This window comes from Podarcis filfolensis, assembly GCF_964270895.1.
Source record: "Podarcis filfolensis genome assembly, chromosome: 13".
Classification (NCBI taxonomy): Eukaryota; Metazoa; Chordata; class Lepidosauria; order Squamata; family Lacertidae; genus Podarcis; species Podarcis filfolensis.
The window spans coordinates 22844672-22861591 of NC_139615.1; the positions used below are offsets into that span (position 1 = coordinate 22844672).

Genomic DNA, 16920 nt, shown 5'->3' on the forward strand with positions numbered 1-16920 from the left:
CCCGTTTCCCAGGGACCGTCCCCGGATTTACAAATCAGTCCCCATACAAAATCCACTGAAGTTGAAAAGTGTCTCCGGATTCATTGAAAAACATCTGGTAACCTTACTCTAAACACACTATCCTTAAGCAGAGTGCATACCATGCAACTGTCCTGTCTTAAGTGTGACATCCTGGATTTACAGGAGCCACCTTGGCTTCTGAATCCCAACCTGGGTGTCCCATTTTGGCTCCCGTGCTCTGGCCACACCAAAACAAAAGACAGAAAGACACACATGTTTTGCTCCTACACCGTGGCATGAGTCAGTTGGCTCACACCAGACCATGGGACCAAAAGACAGAACCACATGTCTTTCTCCTTCAGAACGAGGTACTGGCTTCTGGAAATGCAGCCCTGGCATCTGGAAAAATGTTGGCCGGAAAGTCGAGTTGTTGTAGGTTTCAAAGTGGTGGCAGGTGTGATGGCCACAGTGGAGATGTCACCGGGATGGTGCGGGGTAGGGGGAAATGGTGACCCCCAAGGGAGGAAGCTGAGAGCCAAGAGAGAGGGGGCAGGTCCTGATTGAGACGGGGTGCAGCTCCTATGGTCCTGTCCATAGGAGCCAACTCCTAGAGGTCAAGATCCCTTCACCTCCCCTAAAATGTTTGAGGGGGCCTGCCCCCCCGTTGATGGGCATTGCCATCCAAATGGTGTATGCATGCTGTGTCTTGTGATCAATTATGCTGGGCAGGACTTATCTCTCCCTCCAATATTTTATAAAAGTGGGCACCCTTGGTCCTGCCACTCTCACTGGCATGCCGGAGAGGGCCTTCTTGGTTGCTCCCAGACTCAAGAACTCCCTCCCTGGAGGAGCTAGACAAGCCCTCTCCTTGTCCTTCCGCCAGCAGCTGAAGACCTTCTTGTTCCAACAGGCTTTGGGAAACTGACTGCTTTTAATGAAACGGCTGATGTCGTGATGTTTTTATTGAAATTATTTGTATGTTTTAAACAGATTTTATAGACATGTATCATTTTAATTCTATCAGTGTTTAATTGTTTTTAATTATTGTTTTTCTATGCTTTTAGTGATTCTTGTTTTATCTGCAAGCCACCTTTAATTCCATTAGGGAAAAAGGCATATTGTTGTCAACAACAACAACAAATGTTCCTTCCCTTTTACATTGACTACCTTAGTATTTGGCTTCAAAGGTTGTGCTGTTCCTCATTCCCATCCATCCATCACCATATTGCGCATATCTTTTGCACTTAGAATTTTCTCAAGGTGTGTAGCCTCCCTGCATGATTTATAACCTCTGTTATTTTTCCTAGGGTTTAGCTAAATGTATGACCTTGCAGCTTTCACTACACTTGTCCTCTACATAAAAGTAAGGCAACAGTGGTGAACAACAAGCTTAGGACTTTCCATTTGGCCTGCAAGTCCACATGCCCAAGCCACATCTATCTACCCTACCTCTGAAGTCATAAGTAACCATCTCTGCTTGCAAATTTATTCCAATTCATGTATGCAAAGGAAAAACTGTCACAAGATGTCAGATGGTAGACAAGTAGGTGGCCCCACAATCTTTGTCAAACTTGGCGGGTGGTGTTGGAAAGGTAAGGATCTAGTACACTGGGTAGATTCAGTTCCTCACCCTGTGACTCATGGAGAGAGCTAATGGCAACAGGATATAGGATAAGTTATGCTATTCATTCCAGAGCGTGAGAATGAGTTGACACAGGGCTGTCATGTTTGGTGAAAGTCTCAATTATTTTTAGTAATAAGTAGTTCTGTCCCTAGTCATTGTTCTTTAATTTCCAGTAATAGGATTACTGATCTAAATAAAAATGTTGTGATCAGAATGAACTATCAAATAGCTTCTTCAAGGAGGAATATTGTTGCCCATCCCAGAAGTTACACCATATGCTTGCAGTTTATAAGTTCCAGATTCTAAACCCACCGATAATTGTCTCATTTTTGCTTATGTAACTGACCTTATAAAAATTCCAGCACCTGATGAAAAAGGTACAAAGATATAACCAATATATTAGTACATATATTGTGTTGAAAAAGGTAGTGACATAACTGAAACAAGTAGTCCTTCTCTGCTGTTTACAGTTGAAGACCATGAGAATGATGATTGCAGACTGTGATATCAGAGTAATTTCATATTTCATAACTCTTCTTTCAAATTTATTTATTTTTCTATTATTAATATACCAAGAAAAATCACATATCCATATTATATATATATATTAAAAATAACAATATACAAAATATTTTATTTTCATGATTACTATCCACAGTAGATTTCATGCTAGGTTTCCTGGTCTTCTAAATATAATATAGCACCAAGGCTTGGTTCAGTGCTTGGTAGTGCATATTATATTTTTTTCTGAAAAGGATCACAGTTTTATCAATGAAATTTGGCATTTCAGAAATGTTTATAGTATCATGTGCTTTTGAGGCTGTGGGATGTTTTGCATATTCTGCAAAACAAAACAAAATCCAACAATCTAGGGGGGACCCCCCTCAAACCTGTTGCATATCTGAGGAGAAAAGACACATTAGTAACTTGTGGCATGTGCTCTCCAGGGTCAAAATCAATACAAAAAAAGCTATGTCTGTGATTCTTTCTGTAGCTGAAAGAGCATGAAGGTTGTCTCATTTTTTCTGCTTCTAGAATGAACCTGTCATCTTCTGAACCAGATCTAGTAACATCTGCAACCGATAGCTGCCTTTTGGTTTCTGTTTCCAGGATAACGCTCCCACCATCAATCACTTTAGGCTGATTCAATAATATATGATTATCATCTGATGGGAGCAACATCTAACAAAGATGACTTGCAACACAGGCAGAACACCTCACTTCAAAAGTTAGGTTTCCTAACGGAGAATTTACATTAACTATGAGTAATTATGTGTAAAAAAAAAAAATCAAAATCAAAGGAGCAGGTGTAAACCAGTCCTTACACAAGGCTCTGTGACATGTAGAAAACATGGGAAGTACTTTCTTTCACAGGGATATTAAACATTTAGGGATGCTTACTGATCGGACTTCCAAGAACTTATCATCACTCCCAGGATTGAAGAATGGATACATTTCCTCAGAGAATTCATAAGGGATTGACCGAATAGGGCACATCTTCTGGACATTATAAAATGAAAGCACTTGCTCATTCATGTCCAGAAAAACACCTACAACTTCACATTCTTCATTCTGGCCATCAGGTAGGCTATTTCCTCCAATGCAATGAAACTTACCCTGGAACCATTGTATACCAATATATCCCTCCTCCAGTGGCATTTCCATATTCTCTTCTAGCCTTTTCCTTGCAGTTATAGTAAGTACTCCCAGCTCCCACTCACCTTTGTGTCCAACCTTCACCTCCCAGTACATTTCCCCCTTACTATACCCCTCATCTGCCACTGCAATCAGAGGTCCTTTGGGATCTTTCTGTTGTTCTGAGGGGGAAGAGTTATATTTGACTTTATTCTTCTCTTTGATGATGAGTTTGGCATGTGTGCATTTCGGATCCAGAGTGACATCGACTAGATAGCAGGAAGAAACAATAATGCCATTTACAAAAAGAAGATTGTTACTATCCATATTAAACACAGGGATCTTTTTTGTGTGAGGTCATTGCTTGTGACCCCTTGTAGTGGTATGGTGAAATATCTCTGACCCACGTCATAAACCACTGTCCAATTACATTCCACCACATCGTTGAGTATTACCACCATATGGAGTCTAATTTAATGCACTCTCCATATTGTATTTATGCAGTGCTTTTTCTGGGGGTACGCAGGGGTACGTATACCCCTAAACATTTTGTGAATCTCAGTTTGGCCTCATTGAGGGGCAGTATTTCAATATGAGTAGGAAAATGAGAGTACCCCTAAACATTTTTTTTATAGAAAAGGGCACTGTATTTATGACTTCTAAACTGGAATGAAGATTGTGAGGATTTTTTTTTCTAACATCAAAAACGCTTTTACTTTGAACTGTTTTGCACTGAACTTTTTTTTTTTTTAATTTCAACCAAGGATTATGGTTGTTGACTTCAGTGTAATATAGACAGAAACATACTTTTAAAATGATAATGTTGAACCCAGCATCAGCTTTTGAAATCAGTGCTCTAATCTAGCTATTTGCTATATGGGGAAAGGACATCTGGAGTGTCCCTAAATACAAGGACTTTCTAACTTGGCACATTGATTGCCCCCTCAACCATGTAAATGGAATTCTTATGTAGTTCTAGTGTACACTTGAAAACGTTGGCAACATTAAAATAAATTCAACAGTGTAAATAAGTTTTGATGGATGTAATAATGGAATATTGAATGATTTAGTTTATGTAAAATATGCAGGGATTTATGATATGTGAAATGAACCAAGTAGGGAAGTCATTGATGTTTTAAGGATGTTTAAATGAGTATTCTAAATTGTAAAACAGAAAATTTAATAAAAATTATATATATAAAGAAAGTGCTTTTTCTGGGGGGACACAGGGGTATGCATACCCCTAAACATTTTGTGAATCTTTGTACTTTTGTCCATTCACAATATTTATTTTTCCCAATTTGAGCTATAAAATTGTGATTTTCTTGAGTCAAAATGAGAGTACCCCTAAACATTTTTAAAGAAAAAAAGCACTGTATAAAGGGATTCTTATGTAGTTCTAGATTGGAGTGAAGACCAAAATAGTTATGACTTTCACTATACATCTATAGTCAATATGCATATTTCTAAAGTGCAGATTGCAATTGTTGTGGGGAGTTTATAGTTATCAGAATCACAGCAGATGAATAAGGGAAGTTTAACCCTTTCTGATTTTGCTGTGGTCCAGATGAAAATTGCTCCTCCATTGATGCTGCTTGCATTGGGAAGATGGATCTCGTTGGTGCCAACATTCACAGCAACGAATATGCAGATAGCAGCTTTGGGGGTGTGATTTTTGTCAGGAATGTAGTCAGTCAAAGGAAGAGAGTTAAACTCCCCACCCTCTTGCAATAATTTATTAGTCTTCTGAGATACTGATAATTATCACTACCAACACTACTATTTGCATTTTTAAAAATGGGCACACTAAATGCAAGGAAGCCTTTAATATACTATATTCTCTCATTTGGCCTTGAGAATATAGACTGACAACTGCTAAAGGTCTTCTATATTCACAAATGATCATACCTGCACAGGACAATGCCCTCCTGAACTCTGCAATGTAAAACAATAGGTAATCGTGAGATTTGCAATGGTGCAACAGTTTACATTTAAAGAATGTAAGAATCAAAACATGTTTTGATCCAACTCACCTAGTTCATGCTCTGCTTTTGCTGTAATTGAAGATAATATTCAATCAGCAACTGTTTCACAAATGACTTCTGACAAAACATAGATAATGTGAGTGTTTCAAGCAATCAGATGGAATGGCTTTAAAACTAAGCATGGAGAAATAAAGAAGTGCAAGGTTTTTGCTCAATTCTTCTTCAGTTGAAGCTGAATGTAGCCTGAGTTTAGGTCTTAAGTGTAGGTAATAAGTATAGCTGTAGACCTCAGATCAATGCATAACTTCAATAAATAAAAAGACCTAAAGTGCAAATTAAAGGGGGGCACACTTTGAGGGTGGCTCTTGCATCCTGACTCTGGAATGCTTTATAACCTCTTAGTCAAGCAGCAAGCTATATGCTTCCTGGATTCACTTGGCAGAGAAAATAATGTTTCTTCCAGGGCCTATCTGAGGGCAAAAAGTACCTTAACAAGATACCCACTTTTCTTGTCAGTGACACTACTAGTTGTTTGCCCTGGCAGGTGCATTCTATGACTTGTGAGTGCAGTGGGGGGGGGGAATAGGAAACAAAGACAATTTAAACCTCATGTGTGAAAGCAGCCTCTGGGTGAACAAAAAACATATGTGAGTGTTGCACCGTCCATCCACTCAGTCACATGTTACTGAATATTACTGAAAATCATCCTTACCAAATTTTTCTTGCACTTTCCTGAATTCTGCAAATGAACAAAATGAAAAGGATCAATATTTTATGAATACAAGCAAGGTAGGGCTTTTCAATTTGCCTTTTAGAATGTTTAAGATTAGCTTAGTTTTTTTAGTGTAGTTTTTCTATATAGTACCCAGAAACAATCAGAACTATCTATCCATCCATCCTAAAATTTAAGGCAGCTATCATTATCTAATTATATATACTGTTATTAGATCAGATTTGATTTGCGGATATCAAAACATTTTGCACTACATTCTGAGGACTAGGACCTTAGAGATTTTTTAAATATTAAGCAGTTTAAAAATTATTATAAATACACCAACTTCTAAAGTAGTACAGTCATACCTCGGGTTAAAGTAGCTTCAGGTTGAGCATTTTCAGGTTGTGTTCCGCAGCGACCCGGAAGTAACAGAACGGGTTACTTCCGGGTTTTGCTGCTTGCGCATGCACAGATGTTCAAAATGACATCATGTGCAGAAGTGGTGAATCGCGACCTGCGCATGCACAGACGTGGGTTGCGTTCCCCTCAGGATGCGAACAGGGCTCCGGAACGGATCCCATTCGCATCCAGAGGTACCACTGTATTTCCTTGGCTAGAAGGTGCAGCAATGAATTTCCTCTTCATATTTAGTATCTACTAGACCATTCAATACAATACAATCTATATTTTATGATTGTATGATTTTATGATTAAATGTCAGTGGGCTTCATCTGCCTAGCTGCCAGGTTCAAGTTATGGCAGCTGCAGCTGGAGAAAGAATAAGGCTGTAAAAGGAAGAGCGGCTGCAGCAACCCTGTCAGATGGGTGGGGTACAGATAAGTTATTATTATTACAGGTATTATTATTAAGAATTTGACTAGTTGACATCCCTGCTAGTGTTGTAGAATTACCTTTTCTTGTTTCTTCTTTTACTTTCTCTGAATAATAAAAGAGTGATAGAGTTAGTCACATGGTGAGCAAAGTATTATAAAATTGTTAAAAATGTATAACAAGTGAAATGTACAAGTTGATGTTTCTGTTTAATCTGTAAGCTGCCACGAGTCCCTGTCAGGGAAAGAGGCAGGATATAAACAAATATAATAATGGTGATGGTGATGATAATGTATTGACAGTGAAATTTTAAGTGTGGCACGTGGATCTCCATAGCAGTTGTGCAAACTTCATTTCTAACTGTATCTGGGAACATAAACACAGAATGATATCTGTGTGAAATCTACAATGAATGACCCCAATGTATTTTACCATTATGACAGGCAGAAACTGAATGGGAGTCTTACCTAGTTCCCATTGAAGTTTTGCTTTTTCTTAAAGAGAGAGAGAGAAGAGAAATATTATTGTCATCTGTGGATAATGAGGGGGAACGCACATGAATGCACTGTGATTTGGAAGAGAGCTGTACTCTGAATTTCATTAGGTTTTTAGTGGGCTTTTCAAAGCTATAAACTAAAAGCATATCCTTAATCAGATTTTAAAGCCATATTTCAGATGTAACTTTCACATTCAAATCAGCAAGACCTTTAAAGCCACTAGCATTTATTGGATCATGCCATATATCGAAGGAGAAGGGGATTCTGTTGGGCAGCAGTGGTAATATCCAACTACAAAAGTTGGCCTTCGGGGAGTGGGGAATTAAAGATCTGATCCACTGGCAGTATCTCATCTTCCAATTCTGGTTTGGGTTTTATATTCCAGAAAACCAGCAACTGATGCTAGATAGATATCCAAGACACATACACAGGAAGTGTGTGTGCTTCATTATGCACGGGAGGTAAACATTTCTCTTTCAGTTCATAGATATTATCTACTGGCCTGTACTCTTATATTCTTCCCCTGCACAATATGCTAAAGCTCACAGTTGGAAACTAGCCAATGCACTATGCCATAAACAGTGCTGGCCCCAGATGCAGAGGGCAAGTCAAGCGGAGGGTGTAGCTCCAGCCCAGCACTCTTGTCCCAGACCATTTGCTCAGAGGGGACAGGCAAGTGAGGAAGAGCAGGAGCAATGCCATTGGATTCCAGTGCCAGGGGATGCCCAATGGTGCCAGTCATGGAAGTAAACATATTTAGGGTAATTCATATGCAATTTTAATAAGGACAAGTAGAAAATCCATGCTTACCTTCCTCTAATGCTAACTTTTCATTTTCTGCACATGGGGAGGGATATATTAGTATTATTAACATTTGTTCAGTGCACTTTACAAAACGTTTGAATACAAAATCTTAAAATGATGATCAACTTATGAAACATTTAAAATCCATATCGCAGAATATCTAATTATCGGGTGGGTGTGCAATAAAAACACTAATATCCATGCTCTGATATGTAATGTATGGAAACCCAGCCAGCTTTTTTGGGGGATGGGGTTAATAAATAATAAAACTATTATTACTTCAAATCTTAAAACAAACAATGTATAAACTTTCAGCCCTAGTTAGGACTTGAATGGCTTCACTCTGCCCCACCCAGCAGACTTTGCTCAGCCCCTTATTCCTCCTGTTAACGCAATCCCATAAATCATTCCATAAAGTGATACAGTGATTACCTGAAAAAGCAATCTTCCAACGATCGTCTAAAATAAAATAAAGAACAAGATTTTTAATATACTTTCTATTTTTATACGCATGTTCTTTGTTTATGGGGGAAACCACTCTCAGCATTATGTAACAATAAATGTTCAGTTCTGAGCACGTGCATGCTTAACAGGAGACCATAGACAACCCTGGCTCTATGATGTGGTGGTCTAAACCACTGAGCCTCTTGGGCTTGCTGATCAGAAGGTTGGCTATTCGAATGCCAGGGTGAACTGCCGTTGCTCTGTCCCAGCTCCTGCCAACCTAGCAGTTCAAAAGCATGCCAATGCAAGTAGATAAATAGGTACCACTGTAGCGGGAAGGTAAACGGCGTTTCTGTGTGCTCTGGTTTCCGTCTCGGTGTTCCGTTGCACCGGAAGTGGTTTAGTCCTGCTGGCCACATGACCCAGAAATCTGTCTGTGGACAAACACCGGCTCCCTCAGCCTGAAAAGCAAGATGAGGGCCTCAACCCCATAGTCATCTTTGACTGGACTTAACCATCATGGGGTCCTTTACCTTTTTTTAACCTTACATGCCATTCTTGAGGTTTTAGGTGCACACTTCTATAAAAGAGTCAGTATGGAATGGTCAGGGCCAAGAGGATTTGATGCCTGAGGCAAAATGTACCATTCCACATCTCAGTGTCGTAGCCACCCCACTGCCACCACCTGCAAGTACACCAGCATTACGGTGGCCTGCCTGAGTTTAGGTCTGAAGTGCTGTGATGAAGTGGGTTATGGGGAGAGGGGGTGGGAGGGCTGCTCTCTGCAAAGTCTCCAGGCTGCTGCTGCACAGCTGCAAAGCTTGAACTCTTCCTTCCTGTTTGCCTTTTCACTCAAAGTCCTTGCTCGCTCTTCCTCCAGCACCACCACCAGGCTGCTAGTAATGCAGCGGCAGCAGCGGGTGATGCCCGCTCCACCACTGCTGTGGCTCCTGCTGCTTGAGGTGGCCATCTTACATTGCCTCATGGGCACGGCGGCCCTGGGAATTGTGGTGTCAGATTAGGTCCCCAGAGTTCAAATCCTGACTCAGCCATGAAGCTCCCTGGGTGGCCTTGGACCAGTCACTGTTCTGTTTAATTTATGAATGCGATGTCACATCCATAATGATTGGCACATGCCCTTCTGACCTGCACTCTTTATAAAGACTTGAGGAATGAGGTTATCACCCCTCTTTTATTGTCCATTCCGGGTTGCCCAGCCACTGCCACAGTGTCCTTTCTCTTGGCACCTGATCAAGATGAGCAGGTGACTGCAAAGGTTGCAAGGTTTTTAGCTGGGGCACTTAGAATAAGATCCACTATTTGACTATTCATTCAAAACCCTAAAATGTATTTTATATAATTGACTTTTTAATTTTTATTCTTTGTATAGCGTATTGTTGTTTTATTGTTATGGCCGATGGTTGACACAAATAAAGATTCATTCATGTAGGCCACTATAAGCTTCTTGGAATACAGATGGGATACAATTGTAATAATAACTACTACAACAATAATAGTAAAATTTTTGTTGTACACCTGACATGTGAACCAGCCTCTATAGAAAGTAGGGAAGTGGGCATAAACCTAGTTATAGATTAACATATTCTGAATTTTCTTGTTCTGCTTGTGGTTATTTATATACCCTAATGCACATCCAATCCATCTCTTTCTCTCTCTCCAGATCCAGAAACATGATGATAAAGATATCCCATACCCATTTAATGTGTGTCTCTCTCTGTGTGTGTGTCTTCGTGTTCATGTTCTGGAACAATGGGAAAACTTACGGTTTAGTTTCAAATAGGTGAAAATTATGACATTGATGATAAGTACTGCAATGATGAAGAAGCCAACCATACAGAGGGAGGTGGAAGGGAAAAAGATATCTGTGAATAGAACCAATTCAACAGTTAGAAGATCTTCTCTGCTTTTTCTTTTTTTCTTTTTAATTTGTCCATAGGAAACAATAAGCACAGATTAAACCAAGTTTCAAAATAATAATGATAAATAAATAAATAAATAAATATAAATATCTACAGATAGCAGAAAAGACACCTGGCAAATTCTGCATCCATTGACAGAATTCTTTAGTTCAGATCAATGTGGAACCATAATGCGACTTGAACAACAATTCATGTTTCTTGTTGTATTTCAAAACTTCTTAGGATTAATTTTTCCTAGTCCTATGGACCATGTAGGAAAGCAACATTAAAGTAAATCCTACTCAGAAGACTGGATTTACTGTTTCTTTGATCCTAATCCTCAATATGCATAGGCAACTTATTTCACTTAATAATATTCCCCCAAAAGTTCATACTATTGTTAGGGAGCATTGTGAATATTCATTGTTGACATTGTGTTCATTCTACACATTCGTCACCAGTTTCTATACAGCACCACTTCTCATTCACCTGCAATTACAAGGGATGTTGATCCTATTGGTGTATTTGAAGATTTACTGGTGATTCTGCAGGAGACAGCACTCCCAGAACCCCATTCTAGAAGAACAGAATTTTCAATGCTGCTTTTGCCCAGAGTGGTTGGAGTAGCAGAAAGTTCCTGTCCTTTGCCATCCATCCATGACAGCTGCAGAAGCTCAGGAGATCTCACATTCTCAGATTTGCAGACAAGTCTGATCCCACTCCCCTTGTATTGGTCAAGAACAATCAAAGGGCTTGTACTGTTACCTAAAGAGATAGGAGGATAGTTCAGTGTGAAGCATAAATACCAAGAAATATTTGGGCAAAATTTGTATTTATTTCTGTAATCTGGATTACATAAAGCAATGATATTCAACTGGTGGTCTTGAAACTTGCATGCCAACCCAATCCTACCACCACTTAGTTTTTATAAAATAAATTGGAGAAGCAAACATATTGTAGAAAATCACAAGTGAATCCTATGTTTTAGGGTGGAATTAATAGTGCTCACTGGGTTTGAAAAGATCAAAAAGTTCTAATATTCAGTACATGATGTTATCCACTATGTGAGCTGCATAGCAGGAAAAACCATTGGGCTCTCAGGTAACGCTTGTCAATTTCAAACCCACTCTACAGTGGTACCTCGGGTTACATACGCTTCAGGTTACATACGCTTCAGGTTACAGACTCTGCTAACCCAGAAATAGTGCTTCAGGTTAAGAACTTTGCTTCAGGACGACAACAGAAATTGTGCTCCGGCGGCGCAGCAGCAGAAGGAGGCCCCATTAGCTAAAGTGGCGCTTCAGGTTAAGAACAGTTTCAGGTTAAGAACGGACCTCCGGAATGAATTAAGTACTTAACCCGAGGTACCACTGTATTTCAAAAAATGTAGAAAACGTTCTCTAGTCATTCCCACTTAAAAGAAGAATCGTTTTGATTGTGCTCAGAAATGATCACCTTTTCTGGTAACTGTGGCTTTCCTCGCCCTTAAAAGGTAGGCTTGCTTGGGGACAGAATTATAAGCTCAGTCTGAAGGATATTGAAACAGCAGTTACTGGAAAGGGCAATCACTTCTATGCAGGCTCAAAACTGCATAGACAGGAGAAGGTGAACAAGACTGAACGCAAAACAGGTTTATTGATCATCAGGGGTTTGCACTAGATGATCATCAAGGTCCTTTACAGTTCTATAATTCCAACCCATTAATTATTCACTGGATTATGACCAGAAACTCAAATTAGCTGTCTTCTTGAGACACCGAAGGAGCTTTGTATCACTTTTAGGTTCATTGTTAAATTGAAGGGTCATCTTTAATATAAGCTTTACCAATAAAAATAAAAGTCCCTCCAATTAAATCTTTAGTTGGTGACTGCCAATTAAATTGATTAAAGCTGACATTTCTAGTAAAACCAGAGCAGGGAACTGGCCAAGGCAATTACTTTTTTTAAAAACAAAACAAAACACCACTCAGAATACTTACCAGTTGCCGAATAACTCATAATCAGGAATGGCAGCAAGTGAATGGCACTGTTCCTGGAGTTGGTGAGAACAGCTATGAAAGCAAAGAAGCATTTGAACATCACTTTGGATACTTAAAAAATGTATAGGCAAAACCCACATGGAAAGGGAATGAGCGTGGAATTCAAGAGGAGTTCTATTCTGTCACCAAGTTATTAAGGCTGTAATCCTGTACATTTCCATTCAGAAGAAAGCCATATTGAATTGAATGAGACTTATTCCCAGGTGAGTTAAAAGTCTCTTTTTGATTATAGTTCTCCAATTTTCCTTCACCCCTTATCCCCACAATATTTGTGGTTTTCTGTGGGTAATTTTGCTATGGGTTTTTTTGTAGAGATATAAAAAAATCTTACCACCTAAAAGTGGAATAATCATGATTCGGCTTGCAGTGCATGAAAAGTGATATGCTGTTGTTCTTGCTGTAGATTTTTCCAGTTAATGATTAATCATACACTGAAAGGGAAGCAGTGAAAGGGAAGGGGAATTGCATGAGTTGTGCGCTGATATGTAGGTGAAAAACTCCCTCGCTAAGCATTCAGCAATGTGACTGGGATGATCAGACCACTTAAACAAAAAGCTAGGCTACAGTGTTGTTGTGACTCCAGAACAATTTTAAGACAGGGTTAGCTAAGCTGTGGGCCTCCAGTTTTTGCTGACTACAATTACAATCAGTGCTGACCATGGCCATGCCTGCAAGGTCTGGTTGCAGTTGGTATCTGATAATGTCTGGATGGCCAAAAGTTCCTCGTTTCTGATTTCAGATCTGAAACAGGAGAGGAGATTCTAAGTAGACCTGACTTGGGACTCAGCTACATTAGTCAAAATACAGTGTTCTAAATGTGTTATAACACTGTGACAGCGGATGGCGCTGTAGGGTTCGATCCTTCGGCAATGTGATTTTGCATTGTGAGCTTTACAACGCATTTTCCTGAAATGTTTTTTGATGTGTCTAGATCCAGCCTTGATCTTCTTAAAGTCTAAGAATTCATACAAACTCTTCATAAGGAGTTCTTACATTTAGGTGTAGGTGGTCCTTGGATGGAGAGTAAGGACAGGCTGTGCCCAAACCACCTTCAAAAGGAAGGTGGCTACCAAAGAAAGCCCACCCCCACCAGCCAATCTTTCAGATTCAAGATATTAAGCAGCTTGCCCAGAGAAGGGGAATCTGTGGCCTTCCAGATATTGATGGCTTCCATCAGCTTGAGCCAGCATGGCGAATGGTTGGGGAAGATGGGAGTTGTAGTACAACAACATCTTCCCCATCCCTGTTGGGCCACATCTTCCCCATCCCTGTTCAAGCCCATTTGCAGTTTAAGGAAAACCTAGGAGGCAAAATTCTCTCCAATTGATCACAAAAAAGGAAACTTCCTCCCACCTCCAGTTTTGTGGAACAGAGTGCAAAGGCAGGGGGAACATGACATATACTATGTCAGGAGCGTCTCCACCCCCATCGTTCTACCCGGACACTGAGGTCCAGCACCGAGGGCCTTCTGGCGGTTTCCTCACTGTGAGAAGCCAAGTTACAGGGAACCAGGCAGAGGGCCTTCTCGGTAGTGGCGCCTTCCCTGTGGAACACCCTCCCACCAGATGTCAAAGAGAACAACAACTACCAGGCTTTTAGAAGACATCTGAAGGCAGCCCTGTTTTGGGAAGCTTTAAATGTCTGATGTATTATAGTATTTTAATATTCTTTTGGAAGCCGCCCAGAGTGGCTGGGGAAGCCCAGCCAGATGGGCGGGGTATAAATAATAAATTATTATTATTATTATTATTATTATTATTATTATTATTATATACTAGACCTCACTTAAAACACATTAAAACTATTTGTATTTGCATTCTAGCTGTTTTGTTACCTTAGGCTCCCACACCATGATATTTCTGATGCAGCAGTGGGATAAGTCCAAGGAAATGGTTAAGTCCAATTAGCTGTTCTGCCAGGGAAGCCCTCAATAATGTTTTTTAGTTAATAAAGGCCTTCTAGAAGCCCAAATAGGTATCCACATGAAAATGAGGTTGAATTGCCCATTAAGAGTGCTTCACTTGGCGTTCATGGTTTCATTGCTTATACATCTGGCACCTGAGGCAGATGATCTGCCTCCCCGGCAGTAAAAATACAATAAAAGTGAATTAACAATTTGTTCCCACCATCTCTCACTCTATGTGCGTCCTCTCTCTCTCTCTCTCTCTCTCTCTCTCTCTCTCTCTCTCTCTCCCCCTCTCTCTCCACACACCCACACCCACACACCACTAATAAGTCAATTGCACAGCAGTTTCCTCAGTTTGAGGTCAAAGTGCTAAAACAGAAATTTAGATAGCATCAATGAAAAAGGACGCGTGGTCTTATTCTGTCCCTTCATGCCCACAAACTCTTGGCTTAGATAGAAAACTGTTGCTCACATATCAAGAGAGGAATTTATTCAGCCTGTCTCCACAAGAGCCGATTTCCTGGAATTGTGAGCCTTATAAGAAAAGAGGCTTTCACTTTTAATCCACCAGCACAGAAACAAACCTGATTTCCCACAACCACTCCTTTTCCAAGTAAGGGTGGCTTTGACACTGCTGGCACTTTCAATTTGTTTTGTGGTTTTCAGTTCCTGACCTTTGCTCTCTGAAACACAAACACACACCTGAAAGGAAAAGGGGAGTAACAGAGGTGCATTTTTTCTGAGCTCAGAATGGTTTTGTATTCCAAAAACAATCAACAAAGGACTACCTCTTGCAGCTTCAACAGTCAGTTCCAAGCCAGGAAATGCAACCTGGCACCTTTTGGAACATTGAAGAGCAAAGAGAGAAACTTGTGCCAGAAACAACAACTAAAAGTTAAAGTGTGGATAATGTTAGACTTGATGAATATTGTAATGCTTACAAATAACTTGGTTTACACAAAGTTTCAAGGTGCCAACGCCTTCACACGTCACTCTCAGGAACTATCAGGATTTCAGGATCTTCACACAAAAAGATGGTTTTATCACAAAATTTTGGCAGCAGAGGGAGAGAGGAGGGTTCACCCTTCCTAATTTTGAATTATATCATGCGGCTGCCGGGTTAGTTTGGATTAAGGACTGGATTACTCTAAAAAATACAGATGTGCTGCATTTATAATGAAGCGTTTCAATAACTGCTTTGCTGGCTCGCGTATTTGGTGTATGAGAAGGTGAAGGCTCACAAGGGGTTTTTGAACCATATAGTAAGAAAATCACTTTATAAAATATGGTTCAAATATAAAGATCTATTAGAACCCAAAATCCCCTTGTGGACCTCACCGACAGAAGCCGTGACTGTAAAAAAGAAAAACATGAAAGGAGAATGGGCCACATATAGAATGCTGTTAGAAGAAAACAATAATAAACTCTTTTTTAAAAAAAGAAATAAGGATATATCTGATGGACTGGTTACAATATTTTCAAACAAATGAGAGATTAAGTATGGATAGAAAGAAAGGATTTGAGAATGCAACATCTAAATTTGAAAAAGAATTAATATAATCAAAAGGGAAATATATCTCAAGGATATACAATATCCTTCTCCAGTGGGAGGTAAAAGAGGAAGAAGTGAAAGGGGTAATGATAAGGGTGGGCCCAGGACGTTGGCTACAATATTTACACAGACCAGTTGGAGAAACTATGGAAGAAAGATATTAAGTTTACGGCGTTGTATAATCTCAGAGAAAACATCATGAAAATGCAATATAGACAGTGGCGTAGCGTGGGGGGTGCAGGGGGGGCTGGCCGCACCGGGCACAACATCTGGGGGTTAGGGTTAGGGGGCACAAATCCACGGGTTTGGGGGGGCGCAAATCCACGGGTTAGGGGGAGCAAATTACTTGCCTTACCCCGGGTGCTCATTCTCAAAAAACCAGAGGCCTTCCTTTTAGAGATAATGTCATCAGAAATAAAGAATAATGGTAGACCACTCTTTATGTATACAAAAACCACAGCCAGGATTCTGGTGGCAAGGAACTGGAAAAGTGAAAAGATTCCTACAGATTCCTACAGTAACTGAATGGTGGGTCCAAATGATAGAATATTTACAGTTGGCCATGATGACAGGGAGAGTCAGAGGATATCTGACACAGAAGATACACAATGAATGGAAAATATTTAAAGATTACTTGAAAAATTATTGTAACAATAAAAATCTCCTGGCAGACCTTGATTGATTCTTGTAAGATGAAGGTGACAAATAGTCAAATACTTTGGATAAGAAGTAGGAAGACAAAATAATAGTATGATGCTGTGTGTAAAATAACCATAATAAGTGACAGTACAATGGGTTTAATCGGAAGTCAATTTTATTTTGTCTTAATTTTTTCTTTTTTCTTCTTTTCTTCTTTCTGTTCTGTAAATTAGTTATTGATAAAATTAGTGATTGGTGGTGCATATATTGTATAGTTGTGTTCAGTAGTATATTAGGGTGTGATGTGGGATGTTATGTACCGTATTTTTCG

At 39.8% G+C, this 16920-nt stretch overlaps 1 protein-coding gene across 1 annotated transcript; it reads right to left on the reverse strand.

The window, feature by feature from the left end:
* Nucleotides 1-2324: 2324 nt before the first annotated feature.
* LOC310747395 (butyrophilin subfamily 3 member A3-like) lies at nt 2325-13848 on the reverse strand. The gene is made up of 13 exons (XM_083581758.1): nt 12824-13848; nt 12433-12504; nt 10944-11219; nt 10320-10418; nt 8524-8550; nt 8098-8124; nt 7258-7321; nt 6871-6897; nt 5957-5983; nt 5749-5801; nt 5293-5313; nt 5168-5194; nt 2325-3528 (listed from the first exon to the last, which is right to left on the reverse strand). Exons 1-13 carry the CDS (start codon nt 12843-12845, stop codon nt 2993-2995), a joined length of 1278 nt encoding a protein of 425 aa, XP_083437884.1. The 5' UTR covers nt 12846-13848; the 3' UTR covers nt 2325-2992.
* Between the last annotated feature and the right edge of the window lie 3072 nt (nt 13849-16920).